The sequence below is a fragment of the Rhinoraja longicauda genome, chromosome 24 (genome assembly GCF_053455715.1).
Source record: "Rhinoraja longicauda isolate Sanriku21f chromosome 24, sRhiLon1.1, whole genome shotgun sequence".
Classification (NCBI taxonomy): domain Eukaryota; kingdom Metazoa; phylum Chordata; class Chondrichthyes; order Rajiformes; family Arhynchobatidae; genus Rhinoraja; species Rhinoraja longicauda.
Genome location: NC_135976.1, coordinates 11640985 through 11664827, shown reverse-complemented (window position 1 = coordinate 11664827; position 23843 = coordinate 11640985). Strand labels below are relative to the sequence as shown.

Sequence of the window (23843 nt, the reverse complement as noted above, 5' to 3'; positions counted from 1 at the left end):
TTGAGAACAAAAAGCCTGTGACATTTGGCAAGGTTGTGTGCGAGTTTTTTTTTAATGTTATCTGTCTCCCTGCACGATTAATGGAGATTAAATGTTGCAACCCCAGTGCTGGTGCCTATGAAGGCATTAAATGCCCGAAGAAAGCAGTCTGAAATTCCCCACGTTCCCATGTCGTCGAAGAACAAATGGATACAGCTCACTTTAGTGTTTCACCGTCTACACTTAAGGCACTCAAGGTCACATGAGGATGTCCGGCACGCTTGGGAAGCCACCTGCCAATTGTTTCCTCTCCTCCAGGGAATAAATGCAATATGCTACTCTGTAACATGGTAACCCATGTAATTGGCAGGGGAACAAGGGGCAGATGAACTTGTTCCGCCTTGATTTTAGAAGACAGAAACAGGCCCTTCGGCCCATTGAGTCCGTGCCGACCACTGATCACCCGTTCACACTAGTTCTGTCATCCTACATTTGCATTAATTTCCTACATGCTCGGGGAAACTTGCAGAGGTCAATCAACCTGCAAGCCCAAACGTCTTTGGGATATGGGAGGAAACCAGAGTATCATAGGGAGATTGTCTACACACAGAATGCACTTAGGGTCAGGATCAAACATTAGTCTCTGACACTGTGAGGCACACTTCCTCTTGTGCATCTTCAGCATTAATACTGCAAAGGAAAGGAACAAAAAAATATATTAGGCTCATCAGTCTGAAGAAGGGTCTCGACCCGAAACGTCATCCATTCCTTCTCTCCTGAGATGCTGCCTGACCTGCTGAGTTATTCCAGCATTTTGTGAATAAATACCTTCGATTTGTACCAGCATCTGCAGTTATTTTCTTACAAAAACATATTAGTGGATGATTGATGGCCGCCGTAGGCAGAAGGGCCTGTTTCCATGCTATACTTCTAAAGTAAACTAAACTAAATTAAAAGCATGTTTTACATTTCCAAGTTTGAGTGCACCATGTCAATGTGATATCCTTCCTCAATATTTAATCTTATTTTTTATCAATTTCTCTCATCTTTATTACTAATGCTACATTGGATAGTTTTCCAATGGCTGTGTAACCCAAAGAGTGTGTCAAAAACTTTCACAAGGGAGTATAAATATCTTATGATTGATTTTAATGGTAGTGTAGGCATGACTAATGCCTAGCAATGCCCTTGCCAGACTGCAGCTAGTGTGTAATGTAAGAGTAAGCATAACTGAGGATAAATAAAAGTCACAAACCCAGCATTGAGTAGCAGAGGAGAATGGGAGAGAACCAGACACACCCTTGCAGCATATATCCGTATCTCTCTCACAACCTCCTTCAGATGAGATCGAAACGAGATATGTGTAAAAAAGTGACCTGTCTTTCTTTGGGATTGTTGCTATTTTTCAAATAAGGTGTTAATGGATGTTCTGTTCCATGCAAAGCATGCTGAAAAATACAAGCAGAACCTAAGTCATCAGTTTTTATGTAGGCTCAACCAAGTTCCCATTGAAAGGCTTGCTTTCTGACCTCTTGATAATAAAATGTGATGACTAGATGGATAGGAAAGGTTTGGAGGGAAATCAGCCAAACGCGGGCAAATGGGTCTAGCATGGATGAGTTGGGCCAAAGAGCCTGTTTCTTTGCTGCATGACTCTATGACTCTGGTATAGAATTTGACATCTTTTTCATTATCATTTCCCTTGTGTTTTACAGCTAACAGTGGGAATTATTCAGGCAGCTGAACTTCCTGCATTGGACATTGGTGGGACATCTGACCCTTACGTTAAAGTCTTCCTGCTCCCGGACAAGAAGAAGAAATATGAGACTAAAGTTCAGAAAAAGACTCTAAACCCTACCTTCAATGAATCCTTCGTATTCAAGGTAACACTTCATGGCAAGCAGCGATACGTTGAATAAATTAAATTTCGGTGTTGTGTCAATTAGTCAGAAAGGTTTGTGCAACTTGTTTTTAATTTTTAATGCGTTCCATTAGCATCCATCATATATTGCCTGATATTTTGCTAATAAATAAATAGGCAACGCTGTCAATGAAAATCCGTGGTTTTCCGAGACATTATTGCCAACAGGCATTAACTGTCTTTAAAAGCACCACTCGGAAATTTGTGGAACGCTTTTTACAAAAAACAAGTAAATCACGCACACTTCATTATTTACTAATTTAATTATAAATTGTGCACACTGAAAGAGGCAGCACAATATTTGCACAGAGTTTTCCAACAATGAAGTACATTGACGTTCGGAACTTTCGCTTACTTTGACCAACTTAGGAGATAAAAATGTATCATTTAACTTGCACTGGAGCCTTGATCCCAAAAAGAATAAAGTGATCACTGTGCAAAACAGTAAATTATTCCAACCCTGCTCTCTGAACAACATCATATCAAATCCTATTCATATTTATCTTTCACCCTTTTCAAGGTAATAACTTAATTAGTGTGTAGACTGAGAAGGTAGTGCTGGAGTAACTCAGCGGGTCTGTCACCATCTCTGGAGGACGGGCAGGGAACGTTTTAGATTGTGATCTATCTTTATACCAAGCTGAAGAAGGGTCCTGACCCGAAACGTCACCTATCCATGTCCTCCAGAGATGCTGCCTGACTCGCTGTTACTCCAGCACTTTGTGTTCTACGCAAGATTCCAGCATCTGCAGTTCCTTCTCTCTTCAACTTCATTAGTGTCCTTCCTGCCCACTGAAATCCTGAATTCCTGAATTTTAAAAGGTTTATTGGAACAAAAGACAAAAAGTTAACAAATTGGCTGTTATTAAAAAATACATTTCAAAAATTGGACATATTCTAAGATATTGAATTATCTCTTATTTCTGTTTATCAAAATCAAAGTTATAACTGTTACCCATTCCCTTCTCCTCAGCCAAACTGGACCCTTTGAAAAATTGTACAAACAAAGCTAATTTTGTCATTGGAGCTGTGTCTTATTCGTCTAGTTGAAGATAAATCAGGGACACTGCCACCTGTGGGAGATTTCAACACACATCAACATCACTGAAGGTCAAATTATTCAAAAGTATTGACATTGAGATTACAGATCAATGATGTATCCACAACTGCTTACTGGTGACTATTGTACACCAATGGGTGTTCATTTCACAGTCCCCACAGCCCAAGTTCATAAGATCATAAGACATGAGCTGCCGGAGGAGGTAGTTGAGGCAGGGACTATCCCAACGTTTAAGAAACAGACAGGTACATGGATAGGACAGGTTTGGAGGGATATGGTACAAACATGGGCAGGTGGGACGAGTGTAGCTGGGACATGTTGGCCGGTGTAGGCGAGTTGGGCCGATGAGCCTGTTTCCACGCTGCATCACTCTCTGACTCTATGACTCTGTGACATAGGATCAGAATGAGACCTTTCAGCCCATTGAGTCTGCTCCGCAGAGTTACATTTATTAAAATCAAAACAGTAATAACAAGTATGGAACAAATTGTGTTCCCAGCTTACTTGGTCAAACCTGATTTCAACTAAGTCTTGGCACACCCACATCACAGCAACAATTTCCATTGTATCCATTTCTCATGTTTCGACCAAAGAAAAAACAATATTTGGGACAGCACACTGGTGCATTGGTAGAGCTGCTGCCTTACAGCGTCAGAGACCCAGGTTCGATCCTGACTAAGGGTGATGTCTGTATGGATTTTGTACGTTCTCCCTGTGACTGTGTGAGTTTTCTCCGGGTCATATCATATCATATATATACAGCCGGAAACAGGCCTTTTCGGCCCACCAAGTCCGTGCCGCCCAGTGATCCCCGTACATTAACACTATCCTACACCCACTAGGGACAATTTTTACATTTACCCAGCCAATTAACCTACATACCTGTACGTCTTTGGAGTGTGGGAGGAAACCGAAGATCTCGGAGAAAACCCACGCAGGTCACGGGGAGAACGTACAAACTCCTTACAGTGCAGCAGCCGTAGTCAGGATCGAACCTGAGTCTCCGGCGCTGCATTCGCTGTAAAGCAGCAACTCTACCGCTGCGCTCCCGTGTTTCCTCCCACATTTCAGAAGACGTACAGGTTTGTAGGTTAATTGGCTTCTGTAAAGTCTAAATTGTCCCTAGTGTGTAGGATAGTGCTAGTGTACAGGGTGATTGCTGGTCAGCGTGGATTTGGTGGACTTGAGTTACTCCAAAATTTTGTGTTTATCTTTTGTTTGGTATAAATTTCTTATTCGGAAATATTAAGAAACATGTGGACAGGTATATGAATGGAATATACCTATTTGGACTGATATGGGCCAAATGCAGGCAGGTGAGACTCGTGCAGATGGGGTATGTTGGTCGGCATGGACAAGCTTGGCTGAAGGGTCTGTTTCCATGCTGTATGACTCTAAGACTCTATAACTCCATCACACTCATCCTCAGTCCAAAGGTGATGAAGAAGGTAATATCACTCCCACTGTTAAGCCCAATATAAATGGTCAACTCAATATATGCAGGAAGTAACTGCAGATGCTGGTTTAAATGGATAATAGACATAAAAAGCTGGAGTAACTCAGCGGGACAGGCAGCATCTCTGGAGAGAAGGAATGGGTGACGTTTCAGGTCGGGACCCTTCTTCAGACTCATCCGACCTGAAACGTCCCCCATTCCTTCTCTCCAGGGATGCCGCCTGTCCCGCTGAGTTACTCCAGCACTTTGTGTCTATCTTCGGTCAACTCAATACAGGTGGGGACCAAACCTAAGGCCTTCTCTGGACACCCATGATCAGATTATATCACGCAGTGGGGAGAACGTCTCATTTTTGAAGTTTCATTACAAAACTTCAAACATTTATGAACACGTAATGGGAATTCAGCTCATTTATGGGCCGATAATTTCCTGGCCATGAATGTTAATGAGGCGTGCACTGAAATTCTTCATATGTGCTCTCAGTGTGGGAAGTTCGGCTGTGGGAGTACTAAAACATGAAGATTTATTCTGCTTTGTGTCTAATGGTCTCGCGAATGATAAATCCTTCTGACCTGTGATGCACCAATGTAACAGAGTCAGCCTCGATGAACGGCGTGATAAAAATAGCTAGCAAAACAATGCAAACAATCTCACAAAGATGGCTAAAATGCTACCTGAACTCACTCTGTGTATTCAGTAAGTACCACTTTGTAATGTCCATCAGCAATAAGTGATGGTATAAATTATATATTCTTCTGCTCGACAAAAACAAAAATATCATCGAATGTTAAAATTTGTAATAAGGTGCCAAAGCAAAATGAAGCATGTTACTGAAACAAGAGAAAAAAATTGGCCAGCATACTTAATGCCACGAGATATTTCCAAGCAATGAATAGACTGCTTTGTTGAAATTTACAGATGAGTCTTTACATTTAATGAGATGTCAAGCAGCAGAGATTCACAAATCAATTCAGTTAAAATAGAGATAAGCACATCGCAGCCGGGTACGCAATCAATCACCAATGTTTTTTTTTTCAAAAGCACTTCATAAATCACATTGAAATATGCAAAGTGATTCTATAAATAATTTTTGATTTTTCAGCAATGTTTTTTTTATAACGATTCAGATTCAAAACTTTACCTGAAATTGTATACTTCCAATGTATCTCAGTAGGTGTTTTTTTTTTAAATCGCAGTAGTTATTGGATTTCTGCCCCGGGGCAATTTGCTACAGGTATCGCAATCATAATGTGAAGTGCAATAGAACCAGATAGCAAAGTAAAACAGCGATTTTCTGCCATTTTTAACCTTAACTGATTTTATATACAGGTTCCTTATCAGGAGTTGGGAGGAAAGACCTTGATGATGGCTGTTTATGACTTTGATCGATTCTCCAAACATGACTGTATCGGTCAAGTAACAGTCCTAATGACCAAAGTTGACTTTGGGCAACAGCTTGAAGAATGGCGTGATCTAGAGAGTGCTGAGAAAGAAGAGGTAAGGGCTAAGTGTTTTGAACCAGTCTATTAATATCCATGGGGTGCTACCTTGGAAAAAAGGTGGCAGATGACAGGTACATGTTGCGGAAAAATTCGGAGCGTAACTTGCTCGTACCCAAACACTTCGAAAGGTTCTGTAGACAAAATTGTTATGATGTAGAATAAAATCATAAGCAAATTGGGAGAAGTCATTCAAGTTTTCAATTTGAACCATTTTTTCCAGTGCTTGCAAGATTATAAACTGATTCTCAAGAGTCAAGAGCCAAGAGTGTTTTGTTGTCAAATGTCCTGAAATGGGACAATGAAATTCTTACTTGCAGCAGCATAACAAGTATGTAAACATAGTGCTCTGTAAAACCTGCAATAAATAACAACAAAAAAGTTCAGCAGAAAAATATGTATTTAAAACGAACAGACAAATATATAACCATTAATAGTGCAAAGTAAAAGGAAAAGCCCACAAGTCTATATCGGAGATTATTAGGAAGTTGTTGTGTTTAATGGCCTGATGATTGTAGGGAAGAAGCTGAACCCTGAACCTGGATGTTACAGTTTTCAGGCTCCTGTACCTCCGTCCCAATGGCAGGCATGAAACGAGAGTCTGGCCAGGGTGGTGTGGGTCTCTGATGATGATGATTGCCTTTTTGAGGCAGGGATTCCTGTAGATACCTTCCAGATTAATTCTACCAACTTAATTTATCCAGGTCACTGTTAACTACAAATACTTTTGGGGGCAGGTGTAACACATGCTACCTGAGCAGGGAACCATCTTAACTCCTGACCCATATTTCAATATCTGGCGTTGTCACAGAGTTGAAGAGGTGACCATCGATATGGGCGCACCAAATTCTACTATTAAGACCGAGAAGACCTAATTCTGTTTTCCCGAGCCTAACAGATTCAACTACAAGTTACTTTGCAAGGCAAAGGCCTTTGACACGGTAGACCGCCAGGCTCTTTGGAGCATACTATCAAGGTACGGCTGCCACGACAAGTACATCAGAATATTGAGGCTTCTACATGTTGGCATGTTGGTCACAGCGCTCAGCAACAGCGGCTCTGAATCCGAGCCCTTCACTGTGGAAACGGGGGTCAATCAGGGATGCATCATCGCACCCACCCTGTTTGCCGTCTTCATAGCTGCCATACTCTCCGCCTCATTGGTGAAGAGCTGCCACTGGGGATCCCAATCCTCTACAGAACTGACAATGGGCTCTTCAACCTTTATAGGTTAAAGGCCAAGAGCAAAGCCAGCAACACCGCCATCATGGAGCTTCAGTACGCGGACGACTGCGCCATCGCAGCACATTCCGCAGAAGACCTCCAGGGCATCCTGAGTGCCTTTGCCAAGGCGTACAGAGCCATGGGCCTAGCCTTAAACATCATGAAGACCCAGGTCTTAGATCAACCTCCACCCAACCAACTGTCTACCCAGCCCACTATACAAGTGGGCGACACCACTCTTGAAAATGTTGACCACTTCCCCTACCTTGGCAGCATTCTTTCCTCAAAAGCTGACATCGACTCTGAGGTCAACCGTCGCCTGTGTTGTGCCAGTGGAGCCTACGCCAGACTCAGGAAAAGAGTCTTTGAAGACCGAGACCTAAAGGCTCAAACAGAACTGCTGGTCCACAGAGCCGTTGTCCTCCCCACCCTGTTGTATGGAGCTGAGTCATGGACCACATACAGCAGGCACCTGAGAGCTCTGGAACAACACCATCAAAGATCCTCACGAAAGATTCTGAGGATCAGCTGGGAGGACAAACGCACCAACATCAGCGTTCTGGAGGAAGCCAACATGACCAGCCATCACCACCACAATAATGCAGCACCAACTCCGATGGACAGGCCATGTCATCCGTATGTCCAACACACGTCTCCCTTAACAGATCCTGTACTCTCAATTGAAGGAAGGTCATCGAGCCCCCGGCGGGCCAAAGAAACGCTTCAAGGACAACATCAAGAACAGCTTGAAGAAACTCCACATCACATCGAGCAACTTGGAGCACATTGCACTGGACAGGCGCTCCTGGAGGAAATCCGTGCAGGAAGGAGCCGCACGTCATGAAACGGAACTATGCCGCGCCGCAGAGACAAGGCGACAGCACCGCAAGGACAGAGGGAAGGGGGCTCAACCACTACCTACCACCGCCAGTCTCCCCTGCCCACCTTGCACCAAGGTGTGTGGATCACGGATCGGCCTCTACAGACATCTGCAGACCCACAAGTGGACGACCCTATGGAGAGGACAGTCATACTCGCTTCGAGTGACTGCCGATGATGATGATGTTCTATTTTCCCGAGCCGAAAAGATTCCACTGCAAGTTACTTCGATGAATTTACCTTGGCATTTTGTTCTCGCTCTACAACTTCCACCATCGTTGCTCCATGTCAAGTTTGACCCTCATTGCATCTTCCAAATCCAGAAATTAAATGATGGTTGTCAACCACCCTGAGCGAGGCTGACTGAAGAAGGGTCTCGATCCGAAACGTTACCCATTCCTTCTCTCCAGAGATGCTGCCTGAATTACTCCAGCATTTTGTGTCTATCTTCGGTTTAATTTAGCATCTGCAGTTCTTTCCAACACATTTATTCCATGAATTGCTTGCGTGAATCCTCGGCATTTCAGTTCCCTGCCACAACAGCACTGTCACTACTCAGGCCATTTTCAGGTGTGGAGGTGAAGGTGGTCTATGGTGCATTGTTCAAATAGGGATCAGGAGTTAAAGTAGTCCTAGCTTTTTGTTGACATTCAGACCCCATCTGCTTCATCTGATCTAAGCTGTTCTTTTTCAGTAGTAAACTCATTTTTCAGATCAAACTCTGCCCAAGGCTCTGCCCTTAAATAAATCAAGGAGCATTTTAATGATATTTAATATGTTGACATTTTAAAGCATAACTTGATTGAAACTGCCTCAGGTTACATTTTATCTTCAATATGGAAATAGTTTTTTCATGGAAATTCGGAGAAGACCAACATTTCATTAAATGGTTGCTCTTTTGGTTTCCCTGGTAATCTGAAGGCTTTCTTGCATGGGAGCTTTTCAGAAATGGTTTGTTTATTAGAGTAGAAATTTCAATTTAATACCTGTGGTACAAAGTTTCATGCAAAATCACAGCCATGGGAATCCACTCCCAAACTTGCCTCAATATGGGATCTTTACAGTTAAAGCACTGTCTTGCAGTGAGGAGCAGCAACAATATCCACCGCCTCGCCTCTCCTCACCTCCTCCCCGGGACTTCCCACCCACCCACCCGCCGACGACAATTATTATCCCCCACCCTCCTCCCACTACTCCCCCCCATCCCCCACCCTAGTGGTCTTACTGATTCCACTGTTCGCATCTTTCTATCCCTCGCATTATCACACCTTCCCCAGCCAACAATGGGCCATTATAGCCTCCATCCTTCCTGGGGTCACCTGATGTTGGCCCTGATTTTTTCTGGCTTTTTCACGCCTCCAGTTTATTTCCCCATCCCTCACCTCTACTTTCAGTCTGAGGGAGAGTTCCAACCCAAAACGTCACCGATTCTTTTTCTCCACAGATGCTGCCTGACCCGCTGAATTACTCCAGTATTTTGTGTCTATCTTTGGTATAAACCAGCATCTGCAGTTCTTTCCGACACACACTGTCATGCAGTCTGGATAACTGTTCCCAAGCCCAGATCCCAGAAGTGGACAGATGTTCTGCTGACCTAATGCTCCGCGTTAAATTTCTGGCATTATCCATGCAAATATGTGGACATTTTGAATGAATGAATGAATGAATGAATGAATGAATGAATGAATACGTTTATTGGCCAAGTATGTGCATATACGAGGAATGTGCCTTGGTGCTCCGCTCACAAATGACAACACAAACATACAATTAACTATTAAGAATAAAGCATAAACACATCAAAACAATAAGGATATATAAGAAAATAACTGCAGATGCTGGTACAAATCGAAAGTATTTATTCACAAAATGCTGGAATAACTCAGCAGGTCAGGCAGCATCTCGGGAGAGAAGGAATGGGTGATGTTTCAGCTCGAGATTGATGTCAGGGGGCGGGACAAAGGAAGGATATAGGTGGAGACAGGAAGATAGAGGGAGATCTGGGAAGGGGGAGGGGAAGAGAGGGACAGAGGAACTATCTAAAGTTGGAGAAGTCGATGTTCATACCACTGGGCTGCAATGCAACATTATGGTCTAAACATGTGGGTGAAAATAAACCAGAGCAAAAAAGAAACTACGGACTTTGGTTGTTGAGTAGAACTACCACTCGTGGAAAAAAGCTATTTTTATGTCTGGCTGTGGCTGCTTTGACAGTCCGAAGTCGCCTTTCAGAGGGAAGTGCTTCAAAGAGTTTGTGGCCAGGGTGAGAGGGGTCAGAGGTGATCTTGCCCGCTCGACCCGTTCTAAATGTCCTCATCGCTTTCCTACAGCCGGAGAAACTGGGAGACATTTGTACCTCACTGCGCTACGTGCCGACAGCAGGGAAGCTCACAGTCTGTATTCTGGAAGCAAAGAATCTAAAGAAAATGGACGTGGGTGGACTCTCAGGTGAGTAAGACAACAGCTCAGATGTGTCAGGATTTAAGAGAACCATTAGAGCTAACAGTAAGTGCGCAGGCACCTTGCAATATATCACCAGCGCTGAATGAAGAGAAAATTGACCGCACATTATACAGAGTTCTCAACCAGTATATCCCTCAGGAACTCTTCAGTTTTTATCCTTCAGCTTTCTGAAAACAATGATGGAAATGTATTACTGGGTACCAGCAAGAAAATATCAGCAGGCAGCTGTTAAGATTAAGAATCATGCTTTGGTTTATACTTGCTTATAAACTCTAAATGTTCAAAGGGAAACAATTTGTGGGTGAACTTGGCATTTTAAATAAAATGACCTGTATCATAAATGTTCATTTTATTTACAATTATATAAAAAAACGCGAAAAATCTTTTTTATTTCCTTTATGCAAATAATGAGAAATAAAAGAAAATATTCCAGGTTTGTATTTCGTGACAAATTATTTTTTGTGCTTAGCAACTGTGACAGCTTGAACTTCTCGAAGACTAAAATGGTATTTAATTCACCTCAAGAAACGTCTGAATGCCTTGAAATCTGATTAGACATAAAACAATATTCAGTATTGTTTCTGTGCACAGATTTTAGCTTCCTTCCCTACAAAAACACTAAGTAAACCTTTATTCAGTGGAACTAAAGATGGTCAAAGAATTCAGAATTTTATTTTAAAAGGCAGAAAATCTAATTGTAGATGTTATTGTGGCACAGTGGTGCAGCGGTAGAGTGCTGCCTTACAACGCCAGAGACCCGGGTTCAATCCTAATTACAGGTGCTGTCTGTACGGAGTTTGCACGTTCTCCCTGTGACCATGTTGGCTTTCTCGGGGTGCTCACGTTTCCTCCCACATTCCAACGACATGCAGGTTTGTAGGTTAATTGTCCTCGGTAAATTGCCCCTAGAATGTAGGATAAAACTGGTGTATGGAGTGATTGTTAGTCGGTGCAGATTTGGTGCGCCCTAGGACCTGTTTTCATGCTGTATCGCTAAGAAAAAATGTAGATTCATCTTTTTTCCATGATTTTCCTTTATGACAGGGAATTCATGGTGGCACCAGCGAAGTAGAAAAGAAAACTGGTCAGTTTGGGTAGCAGAGAAGGTGGTGTAAGCTGACGGAACAAACAAAGCGATCACCCTATCAGGGACCCTGTGACCCCGTGGGTTTTCTCCAGGTGCTCCGGTCTCCTCCCACATTTCAATGATCTGCAGGTTTGTAGGTTAATTGGCTTCTATAAATTGTCCGTGGTGTGTAGGGTAGAACTAGTGTGATCATTGGTTGGCGTGAACTCGGTAGGCCGAAAAGCCTGTTTCCACGCTGTAACTCTAAATCTAAAAGGTGATTTGGCAGAGGGAGGAACCCCAGAATTATGCATTTCATACATGGGGCACCATGGTGGCGTAGCGGTAGAGCTACTGCCTTACAGCACCAGACCAGCAAACAGCGCAGCACGTGTGGAGCAGACCAGCAAACAGCGCAGCACGTCATTTTCGACTGTACTGTCCTCCGTCCCCCTGGTGGAGGGGTAGACCTCACGGCCCTTGACAACAGCACATTGCACTGGCTACAGCGTCTGGAGGGCGTTACATAATTCCTGCTGCCTCAAAAGCAAGGAGAAGAGAACACCAGAGACGTGGGTTCGAACTTGACTACGGTACTTGTCTGTACGGAGTTTGTACTTTCTCCATGTCATCTGCGTGGGTTTTCTCTGGGATCTCCAGTTTCCTCCCACACTCCAAAAACGTACAGGTTTGTAGGTTAATTGGCTTGGTATAAATGTAAATTGTCCCTAGTGTGTTTAGAATAGTGTTAGTGTGCGTGGATTGCTGTTAGATGCGGACTCAGTGGGCCAAAGGGCCTGTTTCCACGCTGTATCTCTAAACTAAACTGAACAAAAATATTCAACTGCTGGAGAATGAATTTCTGCAAGTTGCAACATTCTGTGCCATGCAACATTTGATGTACGACTGAGGTGTTTTGGCAGGGTCATGTGCTTTGTCCCAATATTATATTTTGCCACCTTCCTCACTTTCGGCAGTCCTTTGGGATGGAGTGAACATTAAAAAAAACTGCAGATACTGGGAATTCGAAATAAAAACGTAAAATGCTGCAGATGCTTATCAGATTGCCAGAAATACTACTGAACCTCATGAGTAGGACTTCATAGTGGTGCAGCGGTAAAGTTGCTGCTTTACAGTGCCAGAGACCTGGGTTTGATCCTGACTACAGGTGTTGTCTGTATGGAGTTTGTACATTCGCCCCGTGACTGCTTGGCTTTTCTCTGGGTTCTCCAGTTTTCTCCCACAGTCCAAAGATGTACAAGTTTGTAGGTTAATTGGCTCTGGTAAAATTGTAAATTCTCCCCACTGTGTAAGATAATGCTAGTGTATACAGAGTAGACAAAATGGTGGAGTAACTCAGCAGGTCAGGCAGCATCTCAGGAGAGAAGGAATGGGTGACGTTTCGGGTCGAGACCCTTCTTCAATCTGACGAAGGGTCTCGACCCGAAACGTCACCCAGTCCTTATCTCCTGAGATGCTGCCTGACCCGCTGAGTTACTCCACCATTTTGTGTCTACCTTCAATTTGAACCAGCATCTGCAGTGCATACGTGGTGAACGCTGGTCAGTACGGACTCGGTGGGCCAATGGGCCTGTTTCCATGCAGTATCTGTAAAGTCTAAAATCTAAAGAGAGTGTGCAGCATTTTCTGTTTTCCCTTGTGTGCGAGCATGACTTGCTTTGAGTCCACTCCTTTCGGTTCTGAGATGGTCAAGGGGGTCAATGTGGGCCCCACAGTCTCTGCCACAGATTGGGTAGGATGCATTTAATGGCACAACTAGTTATACTGGGCTTGTGTGCACTCCCATGCTCCTGGGAAAAAAGTTGATCGAAGGTCGGCATGAACTAGATGGGCTGAAGGGCCTGGTTTACATGCTGTATCACTAAACAAAACCAAGACTAAACTGTGCTAGTGCACTGATGGCATTGATGAATTTCATGGTGAATGCTGAATGCCTTTGTTGAAAGGGCACTCTACAACATGGAAAGCAACTCATATCATCTGCAGTCCCATGGGATTACTTCAGTAGAAGATGGAAGGTAATCCATTGTTTTTAAGCCTCACCCTGGCCATTTATTGTCAGATCGATTTGTTTTCTAGATGTTAAGTGTACATATATGCTTCGGTGAACATGTCGACAATGATTGTTAGTCCAACAAGTGCATTTTCAAGCGCCATCTGTATGCTACAGTTCAAAGATGGAGGTTGGGGTGATCTTGTTTCTGGAGTAGATGTGAAGTAGATTGAGCTGATTTCTGTTCATCCTTTGAATTAGTTCCACTCCAGCTGAAAACTTGCTGATATAGGATAGCTTTTATGGTCCCATGATGTCCCATGGCATCTCGTTCCTGTCCCAGACGTTAGAGATGAGGTCTCCCATTTGTGACTGAGGTTGGCCTCTGCTAAAAGTTAGAACTTGAGCAGGGACATTGTTTACTCCTGAGACCTTGTTGTTTCTCTGTTGACTTACGGCATTTTCAGCCTCTCGTCAGTCTGGATGGGCAGCAAGATTGCTGTACGATACATTCAAAGAAACTAGTGTCAAGGGCAGGGTGATGGTTGAGTGAAAAATGCTCATGCCAGCAGATGCTGTTCATTTCGTAGTCCATAAAATACATTCCCGCCATTCGTGGCCACACGCAAACTGGAGGAACAACACCTCATATTTTGCTTGGGGAGCTTACAACCCAGTGGTATGAACGTTGAATTCTCTAGTTTTAAGTTACTTCTACTAACATTCCTCTCTCCTCCACCCTAGTCGTTCCACAGTTCACCACTTTGTTTCTCTCTTGAGATCATACCTTCTCCAGCCAATAATGGGGCTCTGCCCTGCCCGAGGTAATTGGTTTCTGGCCTTGATCAGTCCTGGTCTTTTCTCGCCTCCAGCTCTTCTCCCCTCCCACCCCTCTCTCCCCCCACTTTCAGTCTGAAGAAAGGTCCCGGCCCAAAACATCACCCATCCTTTTTCTCCGGAGATGCTGCCTGAGTTACCCCAGCACTTTTGTGCCTATCTTTAGCATGTATTTTTAGTTGCTTCTGCAGGAGATACTGTAGAAATAATCGGCAAGGAATTACAGTACATCAAAGAGGACAAATCAATGCTTTCAAATTCAAATGGTCCCTTCTAATGTATGATCCTTGGTGCATAGCATGAAAGGACTGATGAACAAAAGGGCGTGTATTGAAAATTCAACTGACCGACATACTGAATGTGGAATGCAATCTAAAGAGAGTGTGAGCAGCTTTGTGTTCCTTGCATGAAGCCATATTTCAGAACAGGTAAAAAAATTTTTTTAGGACAAGTGGATATTAACCAAAGACCCAGAATTGATTGCATTTCAGTGAAAGAGGTGAGCTTCGTGTAGCTGCAGAGATAATTGCCCTACAGGAGATATCTATCTTCTGTTGGCTGGCATCAATGGGCTCAGATTATTCAATAAGGAGTCATGTGTTTTTTTCATACCAATTGGACTTAACTTGAAGATATAATTAGAAATTTACAAATAACATGTAACTTAAGTAAGAGAGCAAGCGTAAGTCTGAAGAAGGGTTCCGACTCAAAACGTCACCCATCCTTTTTCTCCAGAGATGCTGCCTGACCTGTTGAGTTACTCCAGCACGTTGTGTCTATCTTGAGTGAGGGACTTCTGGGAGACCTATGTGGACTATTGAAATGGATGCACACACCCACACAAGCACACATCAGATGAAATTTAACACAAAGAAAGGTGAAGAGATTAATTACCCGTGTGTAATTCCTATCTTGGTAAAATTTTAAAAGAGAGAACTGCTAAATGGCCTAATTATGGCAAACAACTGAAACAGTGGAGAAGGATGAGACCATGAGAGGAGTTTTCACGTGTGAGAATACCTTGTAATAAATTGGGAACCTATAGGGTCGGTCCCATTGTGAAAAGTAGAATCAAAGACAAAGGCCTTGTTCTGTCAATTTGCATGTTAAAACTAGGATTGTGTTTTGCACAGTTCTATCGATGCCATTTGAAAGTTAATTCAATAACTCACTGGCTGTATTTAGTGCTACAAAATGGTGCTGCCAAGTTTCTGACCCGCATGCCTTTTGAATTAAAAATGGTATGCATTACATGTGTTTTTCAGGCATAAAATGGGCTCAGATTATACCAATTTGTAATGCAATGGCCTGTGCTGCCATTAGTTCAGCTGCAAAATTCAGAGGCTTTTTTTTTTTAGCTTTGCTGGGCGGAAGCCTAAGAAAGGTGTTAAGCCCCCTGACTATATTAATTATTGGCCTAACACCTGTTCAAAGATGCTTTGGTTAGCGATGAGCAAGTCAGCATCTGGCCTCCACTGCTTAGGGTTCTTTGGTGGCTGCCAGCCAAAAAGCGTTTTGTCTTTAGTACTTCCTCAAACTTTAACACGGATTAGTGCATTCAGCAACACTGCCTAGCCCATTTTCTCCGTTGCAACATCAAGAGTTTAATTAGCCAAGCATGATGTATTCAAGAGAGAGTTATGGCTATTAGGGCTAACGGAGTCAAGGGATATGGAGAGAAAGCAGGAACGGAGTACTGATTCTGGATGATCAGCCATGATCATATTGAATGGTGGTGCTAGCTCGGAGGACAGAATGGCCTACTCCTGCACCTATTTTCTATGTTTCTATGTGGAGTGAACAAACCATTCATCTCTCTGAATATTTTCCCTCTCCACCACCAACACACTGTGGATGTACTTACATACCTAGGCAACACCTCCAAAACCTGAAATCTCTGCAACAAAGAAGGGCAAGGACGTATAGCGCGAACCACAAGTTCCCCTCCAAGTCAGACATCATTTTGACTTGGAAATCTGTCATTGTTTCTTGGCATTTCTAAATCTAAATCCTGAAGCCCCCTGCATAACTGCACTGGTGAAAGATTAATGAACTGAAATAGTCCTATAGCCCTGACTTCAGCCCAACTCGTGCATGCAGAGTAAGTTGCCCCATCTAATCTAGTGCCATTTACCCACATTTGGCTCTTAGCCATCTCTTAGCCATCTAAACCTGTCCAAATATTTTTACAATATTTTCATTGTACCTGTCTCAAATACCTCCTCTGGCAGCTCGTATCAGATACCCACCACCCTCTGTGTGAAGTTCCTATTAAATTCTGTCCTATCATCTTAAACGTATGCCGTTTTGATTCACCTGCACTGGGATCAAGACTCTGTCACCCTATCTACTCCAAATTAATTATCTACTCTAAATAATAAGACAGAAGGTGTGAGTCAAAAGGATTGAAGAGTTACAAATTGTGAAGCTAGAGGAAGGAATGTATATGGAAGGGGAGGAACTGGTTGCAAATCCAGGTGGGGCAGAGGGGAGTATGGGGAAAGAGGGGGGGGGGGTTGGGGCAGGGGGGGTGGGTGGAAGGAATAGAGGGAGGATTATGCAGTTACCTTAAAATTGGAGAATTCAATCTTCATACCGTTGAATTGGAAGCAACCAAAATGAGGTGTTGTTCCTCCTGTTTGTGTGTGGCCTCACATTGGCAATGGAGGAGACCCAGGATGGCAAAGTCAGTATGAGAATGGGAAGAGGAATTAAAATGGTTGGTAATCAGGAGATAATAGACAATAGACAATAGGTGCAGGAGCAGGATATTCGGCCCTTCGAGCCAGCACCGCCATTCAATATGATCATGGCTGATCATCCACAATTGGTCATCTTGCAGTTTCCCCAGTTTGCGTGTGTAAATGAATAGGCTAGTGTAGAATTACTCCAACTACAGGAGGGTGAAGAATCAGGGTGGATATGATGGGCACGCGTGAGAAAATAAGTGGAGATATGGGATTGCTCTGACTAGAAGGGCCAAATTCTATCTCATAAGGAAATGTAAAAATATGAATATGAATTTTATTCAATGCAATTTGAATCCCATGAAGATTATTAATTGTAACCATAACCTCCAGTCCTGATGAAGGCTCTCAACCAAAAATACCGTCTGTCCATTTTCCACCGTGGATTCTGCAGGACCCGCTGAGTTCTTCCAGCATTTTGTTTTATGTTCCACTGTTCCATCAGTAGTCTCCAGTGCCTTCATTATCCTCACATATAATTGATTATTCTGATTATTCAGATTAAATTAGACTTTCTTTCCCCACTATCTAGTTCCCACTCCCACAATATTTCTGTTGCATTACATTTATCACGATCAGCTTCTGCCCACCTCTCTCTATTTACTACCTTGCGAAACACATTCATCATAACTGATTTGTCGATTGCCCGCCAGAATAATTAATAGTCTGGCAAGTTTCAGGTAGTTGTTAATTAACAGCTATTTTTTTCGTACTTCTGGAATTCTGCTTCGTAATATTCATTATACAAATGCATTATACAAATGTTGAAAATTCCCATACTGAAATATTAATGCCATAGTAACGAGCCTGCTAAATTTAAGTTGCTCATAAGTTACAGGGCGCAGTAGTAGAGTTTAGTTTAGTTTAGTTTAGTTTATTGTCACGTGTACCAAGGTACAGTGAAAAGCTTTTGTTGCGTGCAAACCAGTCAATGAAAAGATGATTACAATTGAGCCATCCACAGTTGCTGCCTTACAGCGCCAGAGACTCGGGCTCTGTTCAGACTACAGTGCTGTCTTTACGAAGTTTCTACGTTCTCCCTGTGACCTCGTGGGTTTTCTCTGGGTGCTCCGGTTTTCTCCCACACTCCAAAGACATAGTTTGTAGGTTAATTGGCTTTGGTAAAATTGTAAATTGTCCCTGGTATGTAGGATAATGCCAGCATGTGGTGATTGGTGGTTGGCACGGACTCGGTGGGCTGAAGAGCCCGTTTCCATGCTAAAGTCTAAAGTCATGCAATGTTTTACATTATATGCAAACTAATGTTTGACAGTGGACAGTTGCTGTTTTCAAATCTATATATGAATCAAAATCAGTATTTGAAAAAGACATTTTGATCAGACCGTTCTCACAGCTTCAAAGTATAATAATTCAGTTCTACAAATAATAATTTTTAGTTTTAAATCCAAGCACCAATATCCCCAGGGCATATTCGCTCTGAATCGTTGACCCTTCCGTTCACCGTTGTATTGAGGGAGTACCATACAGCTAACTTTTCTGTTACTTAAAGATAAAAGTCGCAAAATTCTGGAGTAATTCAACGGGTCAACCAGCTTCCCGGGAGAATATGGAAAGGTTACGTTTCAGGTCGGGACCCTTCTACAGGCATGGATCAGTGATGTTTCAGGTTGAGACCCTTCCTCAGACATGAGGATTAGACATTCAAGTTAGATCGTGTCCATTCTCATGGGCTGTCATAAAAATCCCCTTTCAATAGTGAACTGAAAAAGTTATTTCTGGTGATCTAGTTAAAATGTATTGTAAAAAAATAACTGCAGATGCTGGTACAAATCGAAGGTATTTATTCACAAAATGCTGGAGTAACTCAGCAGGTCAGGCAGCATCTCAGGAGAGAAGGAATGGGTGACGTTTCGGGTTGAGTCGGGTTGAGTTGAGTCAGACTGAAGAAGTCACCCAATCAGACGTCACCCATTCCTTCTCTCCTGAGATGCTGCCTGACCTGCTGAGTTACTCCAGCATTTTGTGAATAAATAGTTAAAATGTATTCCTCAACTAGTGTTACTGGTTGCTAGTTAAGAGTCATAGAGTGATACGGTGTGGAAACAGGTCCTTTGGGTCAACTTGCCCACACCAGCCAACATATCCCATCTACACTAGTCCCGCCTGTCTGTGTTTGGTCGTCATCCCTCCGAACCTGTATCCAAGTACCTGTCTAACTGTTTCTAAAATGTTGGGATAGTCCCTGCCTCAACTACCTCCTCTGGCAACTTGTTTCATACACCCACCATCCTTTGTGTGGAAGAAGATTCCTATTACATTTTGTAACTGTCCACCTTAAACCTATGTCCTCTGGCTCTCGATTCACCTACTCTGGGCAAGGGACTCTGTGCATCTACCCGATCTATTCCTCTCTGAATTTATACACCTCAATAAGTTATTATCAGATTCCTATTCGTAGGAGTTGCTGTGGTTATTACGCTACTATGCCTTCTACATCGTAGACTTTACTATCTTCCAAAAGATTAGCGTTGGTCGTCTTCCTCCTCTGAATGAGAAACGACAGCCTTATCTTTTTACGTTTTGAGAGAGGGGAGAGGAGAGACATTATCTAAGGTACACAGAGAGAGCAAAAGCTCTCCGCATTTTGGGTAACTTTGGAAAATTAACAATTGAGTCAAAAAAAAAGTTTTCTGATTCATAATGCTGCCTGCATCGCTTAAATTTAATAACACCAGTAGCTATGGATCCCATAAGGATCACTAGAAGCCAAATCCTGTTTAGAAACTATGAAGCAGATTGCACCTCTGGCTAAGAAACAACACAGTGCTTCTCCACCACCGTGTCCCTGTGATGCCGGGAATTAAGCTTCCCCATTGGGCATTGGGGAAGTTGATTTTACCAGCATAAAAATTAGACAGAAGATAATTTTTGCACAACAAACAGCAAATGATGTTAGACAGACTGCAGCAATCTGCTCCAGGGGAGTGAAGCTCTCTAAGGAAGAAGTATCACAACAGTGTCAAAAAGAGATCTTGAATAAATATGTACTGAACCGTTTTAAAGTAACTGCCCCTGAAAGCATGCTTACCCATCTGTATCTTTCCTTCCATTCATCTAAATGGACAGAGGCAAGGAAGCGTGGAGGCCCATTGCAACTCTTTAGTCTGTCCCTGAATTACTGAACTTCCCCATCTTTGCAACAGTGTAGTTTAGTTTAGAGATACAGAGCGGAAATATGCCCTTTGGCCCACCGAGTCTGCATCGACCAGCGATCCCCGCACATTAACACTACTCTACACACACTAGGGACAATTTTACACTTATAACAAGCCAAATAACCTACACAACTGTACGTCTTTGGAGTGTGGGAGGAAACCGAAGATCTCAGAGAAAACCCACGCCGATCACGGGGAGAACGTACAAACCCCAAACACTCAGCAGCCGTAGACAGGGTCGAACCTGGGACTCTGGCGCTGTAAGGCAGTAGCTCTACCGCTACGCCACCGTGCCGCCCCAAGTGGACAATGGAGGGTGGGGTTGAACCTGCCTCTCTAGACTTCCCTCATCCCTGGCAAGTAACTAGCTGGTGAAGGGTGATAGTGGAACAAACTGAACAAACCCCCGTTCTAAGTGGGACTTACTCTCTGATTAGTTTAGTTAGAGATAAAGCATGGAAACAGGTCCTTCGGCCCACCAAGTCCGCACTGACCAGCGATCCCCGCACACTAACACTATCCTACACACACTGGGGACAATTTACAATTTTACCAAGCCAACTTGCTAACAAACCTGTACATCTTTGGAGTGTGGGAGGAAACCGGAGCTCCCAGAGAAAACCCACGCAGGTCATGGGGAGAACCTACAAACTCCGCACAGACAGCACCCATAGCCAAGATTGAACCTCAGTCTCTGGTGCTGTAAGGCAGCAACTCTACTGCTGTGCCACCGTGGCACCCTGCTGTGTCCCATTTTGCTGAATCTCCTTTACATCCTCCATCTTAGAGGGCTCTCCCTTGCTCCCATTGTGTTGGAACTAAAACAACATGAGATTTCCTTGCTCAGCTATGGGACAACAGATCCTCCCAGAAGATCACCTCAAGGAACCAATAAACCCATCCCAAGAAAATGGAGTGGAGCAGCAAAGAATAGATAAAATAGTCACTGCCCCAAACTCCTGCTAACTCGACCCCACCCCCGCCCCCGATAGAAGGATAAAAATGTTTTTTCTCACACCAAGCACCCTTCTTATTTATTTGCTATGAAACCACTTATACATCTCACGTCAATGCATTATATGCTCACGTACAATTCTAAGAATTCATGAAATTATAAAAGGCATATTTAAATGCAGAGTCCATATTTTCCTTTCTTATCAATGCTTTTACTCCAACGATTGTGTACAATGGCCTGTTATACAATGTGAGCCTTTCAAGTACTGGTACTCGATTTCATATATACTTTGTACGCAGTATCTGAAAAACACATTCGCCTTGATACCAACAGTATTATATCCCTTCACTCTGTCTACACTTTCCATTATAAATATTAAAGTTCACATTCAGCTACCAATAACACTATCCCTCCTCTATCTATTTATTAATGGTGACATTATTTAGAGATACAGTGCGGAAACAGGCCCTTCTGTGGGGGCCTGTGGGCCTGTGGGCCTGTGGGCCGAAGGGCCTGTTTCCGCACTGTATCTCTAAATAATGTAGTGTGACATTACTACAGGCAGTTTCCATTACAAATGCTCCACAGCTATTTGTAGTATCAATATGAACATACGAATGAAATAACTATCTTCAATTTGAAACATGAGTGTTTCATGAAGCTGGTCCAGAACCAGTAATGTTCTTACTCAATTTTGCCTGAATGTTCAATGTTCAGTCCTATAGGTATTCATGTGAAGGTTGCCGTAAATAAAAGCTTGTGCTGACGGAGATATAACTTTGTACGGATAGAAGATTGGCCATCCAACAGGAAGCAGGGAGTGGGTATTGATGTGACATGTTCTGTTTGGCAACATGTAACAAGTGGTGCTGCAGCCTCAATTTTTTACAGTTTACATACATGATATGCATGAAGGTTGTACAGAGCTGTTGCCTCACAGCACCAGAGACCCAGGTTCAATCCTGACCCTGGGTGCTGTCTTGGTGCTGTCTGTACATTCTCATTGTGACCAAGTGGTTTTCCTCCAGGTCCTCTGGTTTCCTCCCACATCCCAATACATAACAGATGATGTTCAAAAGCTGTGTCTTTCCCAGTACATATATCTCTCTCAGGAAGAAACATTAATTTTCCTACTTCCCCAATGATAATCCATCAGCCAGCCAGCCACGTGAGATCAACCCAGTCTCACACCTCACCCTCCCTTTCTTAAACTGGCAGAAATGTTCTCAGGACATTGTAGATTCCAAGCTATTTCCAATACCACCTCGATATCATATTCACACTAATGTTCTGATGGGTAGGAAAAGTAATAGTAAAATGATTTTACCGTTACAATAGGAATGGCTTGAAGCTTTCAAAAAACAATTTAATTTTATACAGCAGCGACACCATTATTAGCATCTTGGTAAGCATGATTGCAACTTATTAACAGTGGACCTGATGGAAATTTGTTTCCTCCACCTTGAGAGTGGCTTCACTGTTTTATACAATAATATAATAAATGAACAAGATAAGCAAATGAATAAAATGTATTAATAAAGTGCACATTATTATATGAATAAATGAATCCCAGTGAGAAGATGCCATCATAATGAGACTGTAATTACTTCTTATAATTAAAAAAAGACAAACTGACTCAGGATCTACATATGGTAGTACCAGTTTGTAATTATGAGGTTTAAATAAGCTTTATTTAAAGAATAACGCCATTCATTTGTAATTTAAAACTTACAAAGGAAGCAATTATGGAATATTGCTTTATGGAATAGTACATTGTTGATGGATTCGGGTTATTGTAGCTAACAGAAGCGCCGATTCTCTGTTGCCTGATGGATGTTAACGCATGGTGGCCATGCATGGAGTTGTAGACACAAAATGCTGGAGCAACTCAGCAGGGCAGGCAGCATCTCTGGATAGGAGGAATGGGTGACGCTTCGGGTCGAGACCCTTCTTCAGACTGAGAGTCAGTGGAGAGGGAGACACAGAGATAAGGAAGTGTAAGGTGTGAAAACGAGACATCAAAAGAAATGGGGGATTACGTAAAATGTAGAATAGATCATTGTTAGCTAGGAGAAGGTGACAACAAACCAAACAGAGATAAAAGTTTTAATCAGGGGGACAGTCAGACTGGTCGGAGAACTAGGAAGGGGGAGGGATGGAGAGAGGGGGAACGCAAGGGTTACTTGAAAGAGAAGTCAATATTCATACCGCTGGGATTGAGATGTCCTGGATGAGAAATCTTATTGCACTGTACAAAATCTATGTATAATCTATGGACAAAATCCTAGGAGCTTTTTGTTGAGGCAGGGACTATCGCAATGTTTAAGAAGCAATTAGACAGGTACATGGATAGGACAGGTTTAGAGCGATGAGGGCTAAACGCAGACAAGTAGGACTAGTGTAGATGGGACATGTTGGTCAGTGTGGGCAAGTTGGGCCGAAGAGCCTGTTTCCACACTGTATGACTCTGTGACCCTCTGACTCTATGACTCTATGACCTGTGGCATCAAAAGGCAAAAAGAACTTGAGAACGTTTTGAACTTGAACATGAGAACTTCTGGAGAACTTGA

At 42.9% G+C, this 23843-nt stretch overlaps 1 protein-coding gene across 5 annotated transcripts in view; it reads left to right on the top strand.

Moving 5' to 3' along the window:
- The window catches only part of LOC144605427 (synaptotagmin-B), a 549186-nt gene that overhangs the window by 487768 nt on the left and 37575 nt on the right, over window positions 1–23843 (top strand). For all 5 annotated transcript variants that reach the window (XM_078420666.1, XM_078420663.1, XM_078420662.1 and 2 more), the window contains 3 exons: window positions 1695–1862; window positions 5746–5913; window positions 10346–10463. In XM_078420666.1, coding sequence (XP_078276792.1) covers window positions 1695–1862; window positions 5746–5913; window positions 10346–10463 — 454 coding nt within the window. The remainder of the gene's footprint in view (window positions 1–1694; window positions 1863–5745; window positions 5914–10345; window positions 10464–23843) is intronic.